Source organism: Amblyraja radiata, chromosome 8 (assembly GCF_010909765.2).
Source record: "Amblyraja radiata isolate CabotCenter1 chromosome 8, sAmbRad1.1.pri, whole genome shotgun sequence".
NCBI lineage: Eukaryota > Metazoa > Chordata > Chondrichthyes > Rajiformes > Rajidae > Amblyraja > Amblyraja radiata.
In genome coordinates this window covers 3,904,041-3,925,322 of record NC_045963.1, presented here as the reverse complement: position 1 = coordinate 3,925,322, position 21,282 = coordinate 3,904,041, and the positions used below count along the sequence as shown (strand labels likewise).

At 42.8% G+C, this 21,282-nt stretch overlaps 1 protein-coding gene across 8 annotated transcripts in view; it reads right to left on the bottom strand.

Moving 5' to 3' along the window:
* Nucleotides 1-21,282, bottom strand: part of arid1b (AT-rich interaction domain 1B) — a 492,096-nt gene that overhangs the window by 181,571 nt on the left and 289,243 nt on the right. For all 8 annotated transcript variants that reach the window (XM_033025053.1, XM_033025055.1, XM_033025058.1 and 5 more), the window contains one exon: nucleotides 14,873-15,113. In XM_033025053.1, the coding sequence (XP_032880944.1) occupies nucleotides 14,873-15,113 (241 nt within the window). The remainder of the gene's footprint in view (nucleotides 1-14,872; nucleotides 15,114-21,282) is intronic.

The following is a 21,282-nucleotide window of genomic DNA, read 5'->3' as shown; positions in this document are numbered from 1 at the left end:
CAACACAAAATGAGGACCAAGTAAGCTGTCAAGCAACTACATGGTGTTGTAGAGAAGGTACTTTACATGTTAACTGCAATTTAAGATGGGTGGAAGGTGAAACAGATGAAAGTGGTAGACGTATGATGTGAAAACATTTTTGTCATCAATATTTACTATATTCTCTGGAAAATCACCATTCTTATATTCAAATCCAGGTACAAAACAGCAGCATGCCATATAGCGGTTGAGGGTACTACCATGTTCATTTTTACTTAGCACTGATTAAATGTTAAACAATTAGTCCTAGTCCTCACCTTCCACCCCACTAGCCGTCACATACAACAAGTAGTCATTTTCGCCACCTCCAACGTGACCCCACCACTCGCCACATCTTCCCATCTCCCCCCTGTCTGCTTTCCGCAAAGACCGCTCCCTCCGTAACTCCCTGGTCAATTTTTCCCTTCCCACCCCCTCCCCAGGCACATTCCCTTGCAGCCGCAAGAAATGCTACACTTGTCGCTTTACGTCCCCCCTCGACTCCATTCAAGGACCCAAGCAGTCGTTCCAGGTGCGACAGAGGTTCACCTGCACCTCCTCCCACCTCATCTATTGCATCCACTGCTCTAGATGTCAGCTGATCTACATCGGTGAGACCAAGCATAGGCTTGGCGATCGTTTCGCCGAACACCTCCGCTCGGTCCGCAATAACCTACCTGATCTCCCGGTGGCTCAGCACTTCAACTCCCCCTCCCTTTCCGAATCAGACCTTTCTGTCCTGGGCCTCCTCCATGGCCAAAGTGAGCACCACCGGAAATTGGAGCAGCAGCACCTCATATTCTGCTTGGTCAGTTTATACCCCAGTAGCATGTACATTGACTTCTCCAATTTCCGGTAGCCCTTATTATCTCCTCCCCTTCTCAGCTCTCCCTCAGCCCTCTAGCTCCTCCTCTTCCTTTCTTCTTCCCCCCCTCCCCCCTCCCCCACCCTACATCAGTCTGAAGAAGGGTTTTGGCCTGAAACTTTGCCTATTTCCTTCGCTCCATAGACTCTGCCTCACCCGCTGAGTTTCTCCAGCACTTTTGTCTACCTTCGATTTTCCAGCATCTGCAGTTCCTTCTTAAACAAAATAATAAGCTACCCTTCTTTGCTCTGCTCCCTCACACAGCGACAGCTGGGTAATAAAGAATTAGTAAAAAGTTGAAATGAAAACTTTTTATGGGAGTGATTAAAATCAACCTGGCATTTTAGTTAATCCCTGATGTCGTCTGGTTTGTGAGATGAGCCACAGAATGATATCATTCTTCGCGCATGCTTAAAATAAAAGACTGCCTGCAAAATCATGCCACTTGTAATGAATTAATTCCCACCTCCCGAAACACCTGAAACTCAACAAGTTAAAGCAGTGAATTTATCAAATTCGTCCACTGAGAAAGACTGAAAACATCTCAAGTGATCTAACATTGCCCCTTTATGATGCCACATTGCTGAAGGGAGGAAGTGGGAAATGGGTTCAGGAGAACAACCGTCTCTTGTGGTTCCCATAATTGCCTCGTAGAGGTCTTTTGCCTCCTGGTTTCCAACAAGACTAACAGTCAACATGCTACAGACTTCAATGGACATTTGATGCAGTAGTCCCTAAATCAGGGGTGGGCATAGGGGCCGGGACGCATGTTTGTGAGCGGATGGCGGGCCACATCTATCATGTGTACACATGGATCCCGCCCCCATCTCGCCCCGGATGGCAGGCATCAAATCACGTGTTCATAGAAAGTGGACAAAAATGCTGGAGAAACTCAGCGGGTGAGGCAGCCTCATGCAATCCTTGCATGTCTCACCCGCTGAGTTTCTCCAGCATTATTGTCTACCTTCCATTTTTCCAGCATCTGCAGTTCTTTCTTAAACGTGTTCACAGATGATGTACGACCTCGCCGGTGGCTTTGCGCAAGATGCGGCACTGCCAGAGCTCGGCGCTCGGCGGGCCGGATGATTTGGGGTTACGGGCCGCATTCGGCCCGGGGGCTGTAGGTTACCGACCCCTGCCCTAAATTATTAAAAATAATCTATTCCTGCATGAAAAAGTTGTTACATTGTTGTTAAACATTAATAAAGTCAGCAACAAATTGGTACATCAAGTGATGTGACCAAGGTACAGACAACTACCAGGATACATTCCTTCATGATCTCATGAAACATACTGTGACATTTAGCACTGGTATTCAGTTCAGCAGTTCAGATATTGCCCAATCACACTGCCCTCCATAATGTTTGGGACAAAGACCCATCATTTATTTATTTGCTTCTGTACTCCACAATTTGAGATTTGTAATAGAAAAAAAAAATCACATGTGGTTAAAGTGCACTTTGTCAGATTTTAATAATTAAATATTATACATTTTGGTTTCATCATGTAGAAATTACAGCAGTGTTTATACATAGCCCCCCCATTTCAGGGCACAATAATGTTTGGGACACAGCAATGTCATGTAAATGAAAGTAGTCGTGTTTAGTATTTTATTGCATATCCTTTGCATGCAATGACTGCTTGAAGTCTGCGATTCATGGACATCACCAGTTGCTGGGTGTCTTCTCTGGTGATGCTCTGCCAGGCCTGTATTGCAGCCATCTTTAGCTTTTGCTTGTTTTGGGGGCGAGTCCCCTTCAGTTTTCCCTTCAGCATACAAAAGGCATGCTCAATCGCTCAGATCAGGTGATTGGCTTGGCCACTCAAGAATTGATCACTTTGTAAAGTTTGAAAAACTCATTTGTTGCTTTAGCAGTATGTTTGGGATCATTGGTACACAAAAAAGCTGGAGAAACTCAGCGGGTGCAGCAGCATCATGTTTGTGATCATTGTCTTGCTGTAGAATGAACAGCCGGCCAATGAGTTTTGAAACATTTGTTTGAACTTGAGCAGATAGGATGTGTCTATACAATTCACAATTACATTATGCTACTACCATCAGCACTTGTATCATCAATGAAGATAAGTGAGCCAGTACCTTCAGCAGCCATACATGCCCAGGCCATAACACCCCCACCACCGTGTTTCACAGATGAGGTGGAATGCTTTGGATCTTGGGCAGTTCCTTCTCTCCTCCATACTTTGCTCTTGCCATCACTCTGATATAAGTTAGTCTTCATCTCATCTGTCCACAAGACTTTTTTCCATAATTGTGGTTGCTCTTTTAAGTGCTTCTTGGCAAACTGTAACCTGGCCATCCTATTTTTGCAGCTAACCAGTGGTTTGCATCTTGCAGTGTAGCCTCTGTATTTCTGTTCATGAAGTCTTCTGCAGACAGTGGTCATTGACAAATCCACACCTGACTCCTGAAGAGTGTTTCTGATCTGTCGGACAGGTGTTTGGGGATTTTTCTTTATTATAGAGAGAATTCTTCTGTCATCAGCTGTGGAGGTCTTCCTTGGCCTGCCAGTCCCTTTGCGATTAGTAAGCTCACCAGTGCTTTCTTCTTAATGATGTTCCAAACAGTTGATTTTGTTAAGCTGAAGGTTTGGCTGATGTCTCTAGCAGTTTTATTCTTGTTTCTCAGTCGCATAATGGCTTATTTGACTTTCATTGGCACAACTTTGGTCCTCATGTTGATAAACAGCAATAAAAGTTTCCAAAGGTGATTAAAAGACTGGAGGAAAGACTAGGTGCTGAGAGCTCTCTTATACCTGCATTAAGGAGGCATTTAAACACACCTGAGCAATTACAAGCACCTGTGAAGCCATGTGTCCCAAACATTATGGTGCCCTGAAATGGGGGGGGGGACTACGTATAAACACAGCTGTAATTTCTACATGGTGAAACCAAAATGTATAAAAATTGCCTTTATTAAAATCACTTTAACTACATGTGATTTTTTTCTATTACAAATCTCAAATTGTGGAGGTCAGAGGCAAATAAATAAATGATGGGTCTTTGTCCCAAACATTGTGGAGGACACTGTATTAACGTTTTAAAAGATATTTGAGCAGGAACATGGATACGAAAGGTTTAGAATAATATGGGCCAAACGCAGGCAAATTGGACAGGCCGAGATGGGGCATCTTGGTTGACATTGACAAGCTGGGCCTGTATTCTTACTGTATGACTATTAGTTTACTCATTCTGAAGCAAACTGCAGTGAATGCTGTAAATCCAATATAAAAAAGCTGTAAAAATCCAACACGTCCAACAATATTTCTAAAAGAAGCAGACATTTTCACATTTGAATGATCGATTGTAAATCTGCACTATTAACTTCATTGTTGACATTTGACCCAAACAGGCATGAAACTCAGGAACAGAGCAAACAGCAGGGAGGGTTGTACCATGTGAACTAATGAAGCAGGCTCATGTTATATCAAATTTAATGATGAAACTTAATTAATTTTGAAGGAAAGTAGGAAGGAAATGATAGAAATATATTTATGGTAAAAATTTCAAGAGATGGAGGGGGAAAGAACATTCACAACTCTTTGATGGTGAAAATTCAAGAGTACGTTATATAAAAGGCTTATGGGTGGACGGCTTTATAATTAGAGGTACAGTAAACCCTCGTTATAATGGACCATGAGGGGGGGGGGGGGGGGGGGAGATGGTGTCCATTATTGCTGCATTACAGCTATAACCGAATAAGGTATTATCGCAGTATGGTTGCGTGGCAATTAAAGATTCTATTCTATTCTATTCTATTCTATTCTATTCTATGTAATTGAAACAAAGTGGTGGTGGAGGGGAGGAAGAGGCGCGGAGTGGGCATAGCGAGGGGAGGAGGAGGCAGAGGTGGAGGGAGGATCGGAGTGGTCAAAGCGACAGCAAAAGGAGGAGGAGGAGGTTACGGTGGCAGGAGCTGGTGGGAGGGGAGGGATCCACATTGCGACCAAGTGTGTCCGGAGGGAGGCCTGAAGAAAGCGCGGTCCCCAGGGGCTACGACGTGAGCCGCAACAACAGCCACATCAACTGGACCGTGCGGTGGGTGAAGAAGGGCTCGCTGGTGCACCTTGCGAGCCGGGGGTGGTGTCGCAAGCCGGGACTGGGCAGGCTATGTGGGCCGGGGCGGTGTCGGCTGATCCGTCTGCTGTATCAGACATACATTAAAAAGGGGTCCATTAAAATAAAGTTGTAAAATAAAGCCATGTTAAACATTTATAACACATGTCCTTGTGCACGGGCCAGGTCTCCACTCATGCACACACTGAATGTTTATCTCAGTGGGAGAGCCGATTCACACAGAGAGAGAAACCCAGCACCGCGAATCTCTGCTACAATGTAGGAAATAAAACGCAGAGTGGGTGACACCTCCTGGTTCAGTCCACGGGAATGAGCCTGACTTTCCCTTTCCCTACCACTCATCATCCCACACCCGCTGAGATCTTTCAATTAGCGTTACAGGTTAGTTTATTGTCACGTGTACCGAGGTACAGTGAAAAGCTGCTGTTGTGTGCTATCCAGTCAGCAGCAAGACTAAAACATGATTACAATCGACCCATTTACAGTGCATGATAAGGGAATAACGTTTAGTGCAAGGTAAAGTCAGCAAAGTCCGATCAAGGATAATCCAAGGGTCACCAATGAGGTAGATAGTAGTTCAGCGCTGCTCTCTGGTTGTGGTAGGATGATTCAGATGCCTGATAACAGCTGGGAAGAAACTGTCCCTGAATCTGGAGGTGTGCGTTTTCACACTTTTATACCTTTTGCCTGATGAGGGAGGGGGAAGAGGGAGTGGCCAGGGTGCGACTCGTCCTTGATTATGCTGCTGGCCTTGAAGATATTGTATTAGTCTTTGTTCTCCTGCACACTCCTGCGGTGAAGCTCTGCGCATGTTTGAGAAGCAGCACCTCATATTCTGTCTGGGCGCATTGCAGCCTTCTGGACTTAATATTGAATTCAACAACTTTAGGAACTTTAGGCTCGTTGTTCATTACTCAGCCCAAGGATCATTCCTATATTTGTCCGCCAACCAGCAACTGGTCGGATATTATCCCAACTTCATGGCGACAGACTGATGGAATCTTTGTGTGTCTGGACTATGTATAAACACTGCTGTAATTTCTACATGGTGAAACCAAAATGTATAAAAATGGCCTTTATTAAATTCTGACAATGTGCACTTTAACCACATGTGATTTTTTTCTATTACAAATCTCAAATTGTGGAGTACAGAGGCAAATAAATAAATGATGAGTCTTTGTCCCAAACATTATGGAGGGCACTGTATGTGGAACCACGGACTCTTCCCCAGAAGGGGCCAAAGGTAGCTGACGGGACAGGCACACGTGCACTTTACAGCTTACACTGGATGCTCCCGATGCAGGCCCTCAAGGTTCTCGGTACTGTTCCGAATATCTTTGCATGTTCATGGGCCAAGGGTTCCAGGAGTCACAGGGGTAGTTGCTCTTCTTCAAGGAAGCTTTCACCACATCTTCAAACCTTTTTCCCTGTCTGTCGACTAATCTCTACCATTGTCAGAGTAAAATCTGATGGATGTGGCTCGCCCCCATACTATGTGGCTCTACCACTGTGCAATATGGCATCAATTCAGAACATATCTGCCTGTTTCGTCAAGTCAGACTAACCTAGGTTCAACAGCACTGGGAGAAGCTCAAAACCTAATCAATCCGCTGTGATAATTGGACAATTATGGTAATGGAACAAACAGCCCAACCCCTACATTGCCGCAACCCAACCCATCGTCCGCAAAAGACAAATCTGATGCTCTCACCACCATGTGCAGTCAGAAGCTTCACTAAAATATTAAGTTTGTGCAAACTTAAATACAACATTTCAATGTTGTCTATTTAGTGTTTGTAACAAAGCCCGTCAAAGGAATGTACATTTCCGCAGCTTCCAGACTAAATAAGCTGCAGGTTGTAAACCACACGCTATGAATATGAGGATTCCTCGACCTTTAAAGATGCAGTTGAGATTAAACAGGATGAAAATCAAATCTCTTCCCCCTTGCAGCTCATTCACCACTGGCAGTCTTCACAGCTTTAGGTTAATGGACAGACTTCTAGTGCTCTGATAGTTAACATTTTTACAATTTTATAATTTTAGTTAGCAAGTATTCAGTTTCAGCGATCAGACTCTGAAGAGTTTAACAACTTAATTTAGAGATAGTTTAGAGATACGACGTGGAAACGGGCCATTCAGCCCACCGGGTCCGTGCCGACCTGCGATCCCCGTACACACTAGCATTATCCTCCACTCTACGGACAATTAACTTTTTTTTTAACCAAGCCTGTACATCTTTGGAGTGTGTGAGGGAACTGGAGCACCCGGAGAAAACACATGCGGTACAGGGAGAACATACAAACTCCCTACAGACACCACCTGTAGTCAGGATCCAACCTGGATGTCTGGTGCTGTAAGGCAACAACACCACCACTGCGCCACCCTATTTTTTTTAATTGTTTGAGATAAACATTTTTAGGATTATGCCTCAATTTGTTTTAATAGTCAGCATTTCAGCCATATGAAAGTCAATGGACTGAATATCACAGCTGTTTCAAGAGTCTCCTACTTTAAGTGGGAACTCCAGAAAAGTTCACCTGTCCTAAATTGCCTGGGAATGTGTGGGAATGCTGCTAAATGCTCGAGCTTAAGCAACAAGTTTCAGGATTGGAGAAATAGACTGAATCGCCCTCTGGGGTTCAAGTTTTCTAAAGTATATTGTCAGGGACAGTCACCCACTGCAATAGAAAAAAACAACTGGTGATCATATAAGTGAATACCAGACAAATCATAAGGAAGACCTAGATATATTCAATTTTGAAAACAGGGTAGGCTCTCAACCACATGGATGAGTCCAGGAGGAATCAAACTCCAGAGTGGTTATACCACACTCAGACAACAAGCTGAATGACTGCAACAAAGGTGACCACATAACTATTGACACGGATGTATACTTCCATAACTGCAACTAGTCTCCTGAATATTCTGCCACAAGCCTGGTTCAGGTGTAGGGGATTCTGCTGCAGAGGTGTCAGGAGGGTACCCTGCGCCCATCATGGAGGTCAGTGCGGCAGTCGATGAGGGCGCCGGTGGTCGAGGACGGGCCACGTTGGAGTCGGAGAACGCGCCACTGGGAACAAAGGAGGACCAGGCATGAGGGGGATCGCGGTGAGGGGAACAAAGGAAGGCCTGGCGTTGGGGAACCACCGTGATGGGGGTGGGGGGGGGGAGAACATGGGTGGACCTTGCGCGGGTTTACTTTGTAACAATGTCAGCGCCCTTAATATGGCGACTATTGCATACCTTGATCATGCAAGCAAAGAATTTCACTGTGACTTGTCCCATGTGACAATAACATATTCAATTCAATAGAAACAATGCCATAGAAGGTAAAAGCGTGGAGTTCCACCTGGCAACACTTCAAGCGTTAAGATAAACATTAAAAGTGGTAATAAACTCAACCATTTCCTTTGCCACTTGCTAGTCAGGTGTAGAAGGGTTACAGACTGTTCTGGGGGAAAGGGCACTGCACAGGATGAACACACTGCACCCAAACACAACTGTGACTCTGAATGATCTTGCTGCGAGGTTAGTAAGTAGGGATTAAATTATTATAGTAATGAAAGGGAAACTAGAAAACATCTGAATGGAGCAGCAATGAAAGAATTCAAATAAATATGTTAAAATCAGCGTAAATTTGATAAAATAATCTTTGCAGAAGACATTAAATGAATGCAAGGTAGACAAAAATGCTGGAGGAACTCAGCGGGTGCAGTAGCATCTATGGAGCGAAGGAAATAGGCAACGTTTCGGACCGAAACGTTGCCTATTTCCTTCGCTCCATAGCTGCTGCTACACCCGCTGAGTTTCTCCAGCATTTTTGTCTACCTTCGATTTTCCAGCATCTGCAGTTCCTTCTTAAACATTAAATGAATGCATGTTGGTACGTGCCACATAAAACTGGCAACAAATTGCCATGCGGGATGCAACGTATTGACAAAAACATGGTTCAGACAAGCACAGGTTATTAATATACCTGCTTAGGAAGCATCAAAGAATAATGGAGAAGTATAAAGAGGAGATTCATTGCATTGATTAACGGTGATATTACACAATTAAATAAAATGGATATCTGAGATGGGTTTAGGTTGGAATGGGTTATTCAGGAAGAGCAGAGGAATTGAACTGAGCCAAGAGATTGGTGTTGAGATATAACCGTCCAATCTAATTTGTTAGCAAACTTCTACAAGGGACAAGTAAGGAAAGATCTACTTGTCATTCTCCCTGTGAACACTAATGATGTGAGTAGGAGTAGGATGAGGGTTTTGCAGAACAGCTTGAGGCAAAAGTGAAAAACAGAACCACAAGCTACTGATAATCTCTGAATACCAAAGTAATTTTCAAACTGTCAGAGGATAAATGGTTTTTAAAACTGCTTAAAGATTGGCTCAACAAATGGTATGTACAAGAACTTTATGTGACAACATATCCATGAAAAAATATATTTTAGAATTACTTATTGGTAAAGAGAATTGTTGTATTGATACGGGCTTCAAATGAACCCTGCTGAGACACCATCCTCATCATTTTCATAATAGGACAGGGGAGAAGAGAAAGTTTCTATTGAAAAGAAGTTTAATAAAAAACATTAAACGAGGCAGCAGTTGCAAATGATGGCAGAGAATAGGGTAGAAGATATAAACTAAATTGTGCGATAGAAAGTAAAGCCATGATAATTCAAAGTTGTAAAAAGTCCAAATTTAAAGCTCTTTATCTGAGCATGGGCTAAGTTATGCCTCTGGTCCTCAGATGTTTCTTTAGGTAGAGTTTAGAAATAGAGAACATAGAACAAATTAGCACAGGCAAAATGTTGTGCCGAACATGATTCCAAGCTAAACTGATCTCATCTACCTGCAGATGGTCCATATCCGTCTATTCCATATCCGTGTGACTGTCTAAAAGCCTCTTAAACAGTACTATCATATCTGCCTCCACCATCACCCATGGCAATGCATTCCAGGTCCCCACACTCACTGTATTACACATTTTGCCCCCTCTCACCTAATACCTGCGCCCTCTAGTGTTGGACATTTCCATGCTGTCTACCCTATCTATGCCTCTCATCATTTTGTATACTGAAATCAAGTCACCCTTCAACCTCGGATGGCCCACAGAAAACAATCAAAGTCTATCCAACTTATTATTGTAGCGGAAACCCTGTAACACAGACAGCATTCTGGTAAACCTCCTCTGCACCCTCTCCAAAGCTTCCATATCTTTCCTGTAATGGGGTGACCAGAACGGCGCACAATACTCCAAATGTGGCCTAACCAAAGTCCTATGGATCTACATCATGACTTCCTGACTCTTATATTCAATGCCCCTAGCAATGAAAACAAGCATGCCATACTTCTTCTTTACCACTATCTACGTGCTGCTACCTTCAGTAAGCTATGAAGATCCCTCAGCACATCAATATCGTTAAGGGTCTTGCCATTAACTGTATACTTTCCCCTGACATTCAACCTCCCAACCTGCAACACCTCACCCCCGGTGGGGGTCCCTCTACGCAGGGATTCTCCCCCTCTACATTGGGGACCTGGGGTGGAGGGTATTGCACCGAGGTGTTCCCTGCAACCTGTTTCTCTCGCGGTTCACAGACTCGCCAGCCGCCTGCCACTTTTGCGGGCTGGAAGAGTCTGTGTACCACGTGTACATGGAGTGCGTGAGGCTGCAGCCACTGTTTGAATATCTAAAGGGGCTGCTCCTTGCCTTCTGGCTGCATTTTTCACCCACCATCCTCATCTTTGGACACCCTGTGCGTAGGGGAGAGGGTAGGGCTGAAGATGTGCTGGTTGGGTTGCTCCTGGGCCTGGCCAAGCTGGCCATCCGCGAGTCACGGCGCCAGACGGTGGAGGGCTCTACCCGAGCCGGCTGCCTGCCCCTTTTCCGGGGATACGTCCGTGCCCGGGTGCGGATGGAAAGGGAATACGCCCTGTCTACGGGCACCCTGAGGGAGTTCCGCGACCGCTGGGCACCGAGGGAGGTTGAATGTATCCTTGACAAGGATTGTAATATAGTTGTTTAGCAGTTGATTAGCATAATTGTTGATCTTGCATTATGGTGGTGTTTTGTTTTATTGTATTGTAAATACAATTTTAATATTTGAATAAATATTTTTGATTAAAAAAAAAAAAATTTAAAAAAAACCTGCAACACCTCATGCTTGCTCGAGTTAAACTCCACCTGCCATCTCTCCACCCATTTCTGCAGCTGATCTATATCCCACTGTATCTTCTGACAGCCTTCCACACTGTCTGCAACTCCTCCAATGTTGGTGTTGTCAGAAAACTTAAGGGCCTGTCCCACTTGGGTGTCATTTGCGCGTCACGCAGATGGCGTGTCACCACGCACGCGTCACGATGAGCGCATTGTGCGTCGTGACGCGTAAATGACGCGCAAATTACGCCCAAGTGAGAACAGGCCCTTCACTCATCAATCCATCTGCATTTACATCTGGGACAATTAGACATATCACAAACAGCAGGTCCAAGCACACATCCCTGTGGAACTCCACTGATCAAAGACCACCAGCCAGAACACCTACCTTACACCACAATGTATGTCTACAATTATATATGGTGGTGTTTATTAGGCCTCACCTGGAATACCACATACAATTTTGATTTTCTTATTTAAGGGCTGATATGCTACCATTGGGGCCAATTGAGGAATGAATTCATTCCAAATATGCAAGGACTTTCCTATCAAGAAAGGCTAAAGGGCCTGTCCCACTTTCACAACCTAATTCACAACCTTTCTTACTCGTGGACATTTTTCATCATGTTGAAAAATCACCCCGACCTACTTGATGCCACGAGTACCTACGACTAGCATCACAACCTACCTACGACCTCGTGACGTCCATGCTGTAAGCATGAGTCATGGGCAAACTCAGCAGTCGTGAATTAGGTCATGAAAGTGGGACAGGCCCTTAAATAAAAGTTTGATCTGTACTCTTTGGAGTTTAGAAGAACAAGGGTGATCTTACTCAAACATAAACGATCCTAAAAAGACTTGACATTAAGATGTATTAAGATGTTTCCTCCAATGGGTAAGTCTCAAATAGAACATAAATAGCAGACAAGAGATGGTCAGTTAAAGGAATGTATTTATGTAGAAGTTAATAATTTCTGAGAAGTTCTGAGGTTGTAAAGTGCCAAGAAAGAAGGCAAACTGTAAGTTGAAAGGAAATCTTCAAGTATAGTTTTTACAAACACAAGCGCTCTTCTTCTGCTATGAGGTCATGTTAACAAAGTTCTAGGCCATGACAGGAATACAAAACGGCTCTGATGTGCCATTTTAAAGTGTTTAACATGAGAGAAAAATAGAAAAAAAGAGAAGATTTGGTCAATCAAACTGTCACATGTGGATTTCTTGGATCATAAAATAAGGAAACTAAGACAAACTTTGGGAAATGAGGACAGAATGCATTGACTGTATAGAGTCAGAGAGAGGTGTCTGAGTGTGTGTAGTTAGGACCTCAACTGTACAGAATAGGAAGGCCATAATGGAGTAGAACTATATTGTATATTTTACATCATATTTTAGGTCACTTCATTATATTAATTGTATGTTATAGCAATTTTATTCGTTCTTATTTGTTCAGATTTTAAGTGTTTATAAAAAAGCAATGTTTGATGCAGCGGGAGAGTTGCTGCTGCCTTGGAGACCCAGGTTCAATCTTGATCACAGGTGCTGTCTGCATGGAGTTTGTATGTTCCTCCTGTAACTTTATGGTTTTCTCCAGGTGCTCTGGTTTCCTCACGCATTCCAAAGACGTGCAGGTATGTAGGTTAATTCACTTCTGCAAATTGCCCCGTGTGTGTAGGATGTGGTTCAGTAGATTGTCGGTCATCGTGGACTCGGTGGGCTGAAGGGCCTGTTTCCACACTGCATCGCTAAAAACTAAAACTACTGAGTCTGTGTTGTGCGGCACTGTGAACCACGATAGTTGAGGGAGTCCGTGGGATGGTGGTGAAGACTCTATACTCGCCACTTACATAAAACATAGTGGAGAAGTCACAAACGAGAAGGAAAGAATCAGATATAAACTAGATGAAAGAAAAAGCAGCGTAAACATTGGCAACCAAGGTGAACAAACTTTCAAGTTCTGTGCGAGAGCAGGAGATAACAGCCATTGATGTACCAGAAAAAAAGATGAGTGAGTAGGCCGGGTTATCACCAAAACTAAATGTTCCACATTTCTCATAGAGAAACATAACACAACTGCATACATGTTCCTATAATAAAATCTTTCATTTGATTGTGGAGTTTAACAAATGGATCTCATTTCTATTTCAGGACTTGCTGGAACATCAGGTAAAGCATTATACATAAGGGTTATAAATTATTTGTTTCATTTAAAATTAAAAGCTCACTGAGGGATAGAGAAAATCTGTGAGAATTTCCTTTGGATGTTGCTGTGATCAGAAGAGTGCAATCCGCAGCAGCATTGGAAATACCCGAGTCCACGGTTGGGATCGGTTGGCCACTTCACCACTGTCAGCCTATTCCCTATAAAACCCAGACAGTCTAGCCCAGGGGTGGGGAACCTGCGGCTGTCTAAGCCATTTAGTGCGGCCTTTTGAATGAATCCAAATTTTGTAGAACAAAGGTAGACAAAAGTGCTGGAGAAACTCAGTGGGTGCAGCAGCATCTATGGAGCGAAGGAAATAGGCAACGTTTCGGGCCGAAACCCTTCTTCAGACTTGTCGAACAAATCTTTTTATTATTATTAATATGTTTTTGTTCATCTTTTATTATTTTATTTTAATCTTAAAATGAACGTATTTAAAATACCAAAGAGCAAAAGAAGAGTCAACGAAATAATCCTCCCCGACTAACGGCCACGATAATAATCCTCCCCGACCAACGGCCACGATTAAAACATTAGTAAGTCACGAGGGCTATTTTAACAAAATAATGTACATTTTGAAGTATATCTAATTGAAGTTTCTTGGATGCGGCCTTGTTAGATTACAGCTAACTTAATGCGGCCTTCCACCATGGAAAGGTTCCCCACCCATGGTCTAGCCAGAGGGGAGAGGAAGAAGAAAGGGAAATTAAAGTGCAGCACCTCCCTGCTGGTTGTGTTCCCTTGTTGCGGGTTTGAGGAAGACTGAGCCACTGGGACAAACCTGAGACCACCAGAACCACTGTGTGGTTAAGACTGGACTGATGGTATAGAAGCCCTAGACAGCCACCACCTCTACCACCTGTGATGACAGAGCTGAATAATTCCCGTGTTGCCAGAATATTGAATAAATCGCACGAGTTCACCCAACTGCGAGTGTCGGTGTGGTCAATGCCCACCCAACTTTGTACCTGACGCCATGGAATATTATAATAAATATCAAATAAAATTTTACAATGAAATAGATCTAATGTAGCATTGGCAACTCATGCAGCTTTTTTTGATTTTATTAAAATTCTCTTCACGACTTCTACCTACCTATAAAACCCACGTTTTTTTTTTCAGTTTGGGTATTAAATGAATGATGCTCTTCTCAGAGCCTGATACTCACAATAAAGAGCAGCAGAAAGGCATTGAAGTTTGAATGGATACATTTTAGAAATAACATCAACTGTGAATAGTAATACTTTGCAGAGAAAGGACATCCTAAAACACACACGGTTAAATATCGCAGCTTGAGATGATGAGATGGTAATCGATGGAACGTTTGCTTTTATACCGACAGACTAACTACCCCCCCCACACAATATTTGCACATCTCACAATCCTTTCCACTCGTCACTTTAATTTCATGTTTCATGTACCTTGTGTTTTATGACTGTTGGCAGACCAATTTCCCTCCTGGGATGAATAAAGTTGTACCGTATCATATCATAACATTCTACAATACTAGAATAGAGCAAAGGTTAGTTTACCTGGTACACCTGCTGGGGACAAGGTCCCAGACCTGGACTGGTTACTTCCAACAGGGGAGCCAACGGGAGAGGGAGAGGGCCCCCGTATGCCAGAGAGGTGAGGGGAGGCATGGGGCGAGAAGGGAGATTGAGCAGGATTACTCTGTTCTCCTTGGCCACTTGAGGATCCTGAAGCACTCACGCCAGAACTTAAAGTTCCTTCTGTTCCCGTTGGCAAGTCATCAATGGATCCAGACAAATCCTAGCAAAAAGGAAAGAAAAGTCACAAATTGGTGTTTATCCATATTATAATTAAACAATGCTTCAATTATCCAATAATAGGCCCTATGTAAACAACCTTTTAAGATTTTTCATTTAATTACTGATCACTGTATTGACTGTTTCTCAGTAACAATAATGATTAGAATACTAGGTATACAAAAATGCTGGAGAAACTCAGCGGGTGAGGCAGCATCTATGGAGCGAAGGAAATAGGCAACGTTTCGGGCCGAAACGTTGCCTATTTCCTTCGCTCCATAGATGCTGCCTCACCCGCTGAGTTTCTCCAGCATTTTTGTATACCTTCGATTTTCCAGCATCTGCAGTTCCTTCTTAAATATGATTATAATACTTGTTGCTGGCTACTCCAAGAATTACTTTTCAGGTCAAACAATAGCGATGCTAGAGTGAAACCATATTGAACACGCTGACCATTGATCTTCCGTACACTAGTTCCATGCTATTCCCCCTCTCGCATCCTACACACTACGGGCAATTTACAGAAGTCAATTAACCTACAAGCCTGCACGGCTTTGGAATGTGGGAGGAAGCGGGAGTGCCCAGTGGAAACCCACGCGGTCACAGGGAGAAAATACAAACTCCGTACAGGCAGCATCCGTGGTCAGGATCAAACCCATATCTCTGGCGCTGTGAGGCAGCAGCTCTGGCGCTCCGCCACTGTGCTGTACGTAAATGCTTTTCTAACATTTGGTCGTAAGATTGCCATCAAAACCGAAACACATGGAATTAAAGGCAGTTCGGAATGGAAAATTAGCTAAATGACAGGAAACAATATCTGTGAATCATTGTTTTACAGAACGAAGGGGACTTAAGCAGAGTGATGATTTCCCTCGGATCAGTTACAGGACTACTTTTCTTCACAAAATAGTAATGTCTTGGCTGTATATGGCATAATTATAAAGTATTATAATTATAAGTATTGTGAACAGAATAATAACAAATCAAGAGGATATGCTGGTTCGGTGCACAGGCATTTGGCAAATAAAACAATGCAGAAAAATGCAAGGTGTTGCATTTTGGAGAGAGGATAAGAAGAGTCAATAGGAGAAGGAAACGGAGAGGCATATAAATCAAGTATTGAGTACAGAAGCAAGGAACTCATGAACTAAACTGGTAAATCTACTCCACAATAAGAAGTAGCTGCAACGCCAGAGTCCTGGGTTCAATTCTGACCCTGTTGCAGAGTTTGTGTGTTCTCTCTGCAACTCAATTTTTCTCTCTCATCCCAAAGATGTGTAGGCTGGGAGACTGATTGGCTAGTGTTAGTTACACTTCACATTTAGACGAACAGTAGAATCGGGGAGTGTTGATGAAGAACGGGGAGAATAAAAATGGAAAATTGATGATCAGCATGGACCCTGTTTGCTGAAAGGCCTGATCCCGTACTATATCTCTCCAGGACTTTTGAGGGCAGAAGGCATTTCACAGAATTATTCAGGGACAAATCACTTCAGTTGCAGAGCAGGGAGGGAGATTGCAACCTTCACATGGTCCCCCCTGTTTCGACTAATGCAATCAACCCGACGTGCACAAACAAGATCAAATAGAACAAGTTGACCTACAACTTTAGGCTGTGCACGCCATATGCAAGAAGAAGAAGAAGTTGCAAAGCAAAATAGAAAGAATTTTATTGGCTGTAAAGCAAATGTCAGAAGCAGCAGAGCAAGGCAGTAGGTGGATTTGGTGGAGAAGAAATACTGTCCGTTGGGGGCAAAGAGTATGTGTATTTCTTTGTAATTGTAGTCTGTGCAAGTGTTGCCCGGTCTTATGCAAGGGATATTTGTGGTGTTACAAGCTTAATAATGAGCTAGGATTAGTGGAAAATAGGATGCAGGTGTTTAGCATATGTTAGAGTGAGCTAAGTGGCTGCAGCTTCCTTTATTGAGTAGATACTGGTAGCATAGGTGGTGAGAGCAGGTATTGAGGGGAAGTTGAGCCTCCCTGAGGTGTCGTGTGCCTAATGCAACAAAATACCAATGATATACTTGCATCTACAGGAGTTGTCTTTTTTTTTAAAAAGAGAATTAATATGTAGGTAGCTGAGGTTTTTTTGCATATGGATTCATTTCATATGAATTGCACATTCATTGTAAGTTGGTGAATTTAGTTCGATAATACTTTGGCTTTGGGCTTGGTTTTTCTTAGTTGAGTGCTTATCCTGGAGTTATGGCCAAAAGCACTTTGTGTTTTAATTGTAATTTGGGGAATAAGGAAATGGTAGAAAAATTAAACCAATATTTTGTTGGTCTTCACAGTCAATGCAGGAAACCACACAAATTTAGAGAACTACCGGTCTAAATTGAATGAAGAGCTCAAAATAAGGGAGCATTTGTACAAAATCAGTATTGGAGAATTTAATGGGATTTAAAGCCATTAAATCCCCAGGACTTGATGACTTAAACACAGGGCTTGTCGAGACAGCGGATGCACCAGTTCTCATCTTCCAATAGATTAAATAAAGAATGGCACCTACAGATTGCAAGATCGTAAATGTAACCTCACTAGTTCAGAAAAGAGTGAACTATGGACCTGAAATCAAGACATTAGGCAAATACACTGGAAGAGGGTTGTTTAGTTTGGTTTAGATTAGAGATTCAGCACAGAAACAGGCCCTTCAGCCCATCGAGTCCACACCAACCAACGATCCCCGCACATTAACACTATCCTACACACTAAGAACAATTTTTACATTTTACACCAGCTCCTGATGTGTAGAGAATAGAGAATGCATTAATATGTTGTACTCTGCACTTGAAAGCAATGAGCACCAGGGAAAAGTCTTATGTTTCAACATGTCTTGTAAAAGGAGTTTTTAAAAGGAAGATCAACAATTGTCGCATTCGATATCTCCCAGCCTTCTGAATTGTATCAAACATGTAGGACATATTAAAAGTATTCCCGGTGCTGAAAATCTGAAAAGCAGAAAATGGTAGAAAAACTCAATGGGTCAGGTCATGGAGAAGGTTACCTAATGGTCTGCTCATGGATTAGGTAGCATTGTACTCCACAAATGCCCCACTGTGGGTTTCCAGCAGTTTCCTTGTTGCAATAATTCACTTGCAAGGTAAGTATTAAAAAAAGGCCTTTACAAGCTCTCATGTTTCTATTAAACCAGTCTGACAACATTAGTACTAAACATCTCATTGCCAAGAACATTTGCTTCAAATTTTTGCCCCACAGTCCAAATATTGTTCTATAACCTTTACTAGTTTAGTTTTAGTTTAGAGATACAGCGGGGAAACAGGCCCTTCGGCCAAAAAGCGATCCCCGCACATTAACACTATCCCACACTAGGGACAAGCCAAGCCAATCAGCCTACAAACCTGTACGTCTTTGGAGTTTGGGTGGAAACCGAAGACCTCTGAGAAAACCCACGCAGGTCACGGGGAGAAGGTACACACTCTGTACAGACAAGTACCCGTAGTCAGGATCGAACCCGGGTCTCTGGCGCTGTAAGGCAGTAGCTCTACTGCTACGCCACCGTGCCGCTGAGTTGCACTAGTTGTAATGAATATATTTGTGGTTCTTCTGGAAATGGAACAGGATCTACCTAATCCTGCTACTGCTAAGCGAACATTACTACCACTCATGTAGCTTGCAAAATACTCATAAATTTGATGATTCTGTTCGGATTCAAGTCATTTCTGATCAAGTCAGGCTAGTAAATAATACTTCATGCGGGAAGGGAAGAATTACAGGTCATCGGAATTTCCTTAGTGCTTGCTTTTCTGGGATTTCCTCAAATGTCATGTATTTCAATCACAAGTAAGGTTCTCATAGAACCTGTCCCTTGTTCTTCCTCCAAGCATGTTCTGAACCACATTAAACTAAGTAAGCACAGACAGGTTCGACTGCAGAAAGCTTTACTTATTCCTTGTCACCTCTGACTTGGAACATTGTAAACATCATTAGTGGGATGTACAAGGCTCTTAAATCGTGAAAAAGATTTCTATTGCGATTCATTGCCTAACTACTTTTTTTTCTCCAAATTCCTTGAACTACCTCCAAGATTTTTAGATCTAAGCTAAATTCCTGTCAACAGCAAGGTGGATTGAAATATTTATGACCAGAATACTGGCAGAATATTTGAATTGAAAAAGCTACCGACAAAATATAACACTTCCAGTTTATCACTTTCTGTATCCCCCAAATCCACACCAATCTTTGGACTACAAATAAAGTGAATTTTACAGCAGAGTGTATAAAACAAGTAATGTTTGCAAAGCTCCAAATGCCAATCGTGACAAAGAATAAATTAATTGTAAAGGTTAACACAGACAGAACAAACAGCAACACATTATAGTAACAGGCCCTTTGGCCCACAATGTCCCTGCCCAACATGTTGCCAAGTAAAACTAATCTTCTGTGCCTGTACATGATCCATATCCCCACCCCAACCTCCCCAATTTCCGACATATTTATGTGCTTATCTAAAAACCTCTTAAATGCCTCTATAACACAATAGTTATGTTCCTAAGAAACCGTGTGTTGTAAAAAAATCATGTTATAAATATAACTGTGTCAATGGGGAAAGGGGGTTCGGGCTCGGTGTTTCAGAATCGCAATTACAAGATTATTTTTATGCATGATTTAAAAAAAGCGTTTTTTCAATAGCAATAAGTTTATTTATGTTCCTGCAATCTAAAAATACTAAAAAAGGCTGCATGTTACATTATTTAATAAGGTATTGTTGCACAAATGTCAATAGACAAGTTGTGTACATGGATTTCAGTAAGGCATTCGATAAGGTTCCGCATGGTAGGCTGCTCTGGAAGGTTAGATCACATGGGATCCAAGGAGAGATAGCTGAATGGATAGCACATTGGCTTCATGGAAGGAAGCAGAGGGTGATGGTGGAAGGTTGCTTCTCGTACTGGAGGTCTGTGATTAATGGTGTGCCTCAGGATTCGGTGCTGGGCCCGTTACTGTTTGTCATCTACATCAATGATTTGGATGAGAACATACAGGGCAAGATGAGCAAGTTTGGAGGCTGGCTGGACTATGGTGCCTTCCTCACCTTGGTGCCACTGTGTTATGTTGTGTCGTGGACTTTCAGTGTTTGTGCTTTTTTTTAAATTCTATTTTATTTTTAATATGTTTTATTATTTATTATTATTTATTTATTTTTATGATACTGCCTGTAAGGGAAATTCATTTTGTTGTCTCTAACTGAGACAATGACAATAAATTTGAATACAATACAATACAATACAAGTTTGCTGATGATACAAAAGTGAGTAGTTTTGCAGGTAATGAAGATGATTATGAAAGATTGCAGCAGGATCTGGATCGATTGGCCAGGTGGGCTGAGGAATGGTTGATGGAGTTTAATACAGAGAAGTGTGAGGTGTTGCAGTTTGGGAAGTCTAACATGGGCAGGAATGATAGGCCTCTGGGGAGTGTTGTAGATCAGAGGGATCTAGGAGTACAAGTGTTCCTTGAAGGTCGAGTCGCAGGTAGATAAGGTGGTGATAACGGCTTTTGGCACACTGGCCTTCATCAGTCAGAGTATTGAGTTTAGAAGTTGGGAGGCCATGTTGTAGTTGTATAAGATGTTGGTGAGGCCGCATTTAGAGTATTGTGTTTAGTTCTGGGCATCATATTATAGGAAAGATACTGTCAAGCTTGAAAGGGTTCAGAAAAGATTTATGAGGATGTTGCCAGGACTAGAGGGTGTGAGCGACAGGGAGAGGTGGAGTAAGCTGGGTCTCTATTCCTTGGAGCGCAGGAGGATGAGGGGCAATCTTATAATCAAAATCATGAGAGGAATAGATCGGGTAGATGAACAGAATCTTTTACCCAGAGTAGGGGAATCAAGGACCAGACGACATAGGTGAAGGGGGAAATATTTAATAGGAATCTGAGGGGTAACTTTTGTGGTGGGTGTATGGAACAAGCTGCTAGAGGAGGTAGTTGAGTCTGGGACTATCCCATCGTTTAAGAAACAGTTAGACAGGTACATGGATAGGACAGGTTTAAAGGGATATGGGCCAAGTGCAGGCAAGTGAGACTAGTGTAGCTGGGACATTGTTGGTCAGTGTGGGCAGGTTGGGCAGAAATATTTAATAGGAATCTGAGGGGTAACTTTTGTGGTGGGTGTATGGAACAAGCTGCTAGAGGAGGTAGTTGAG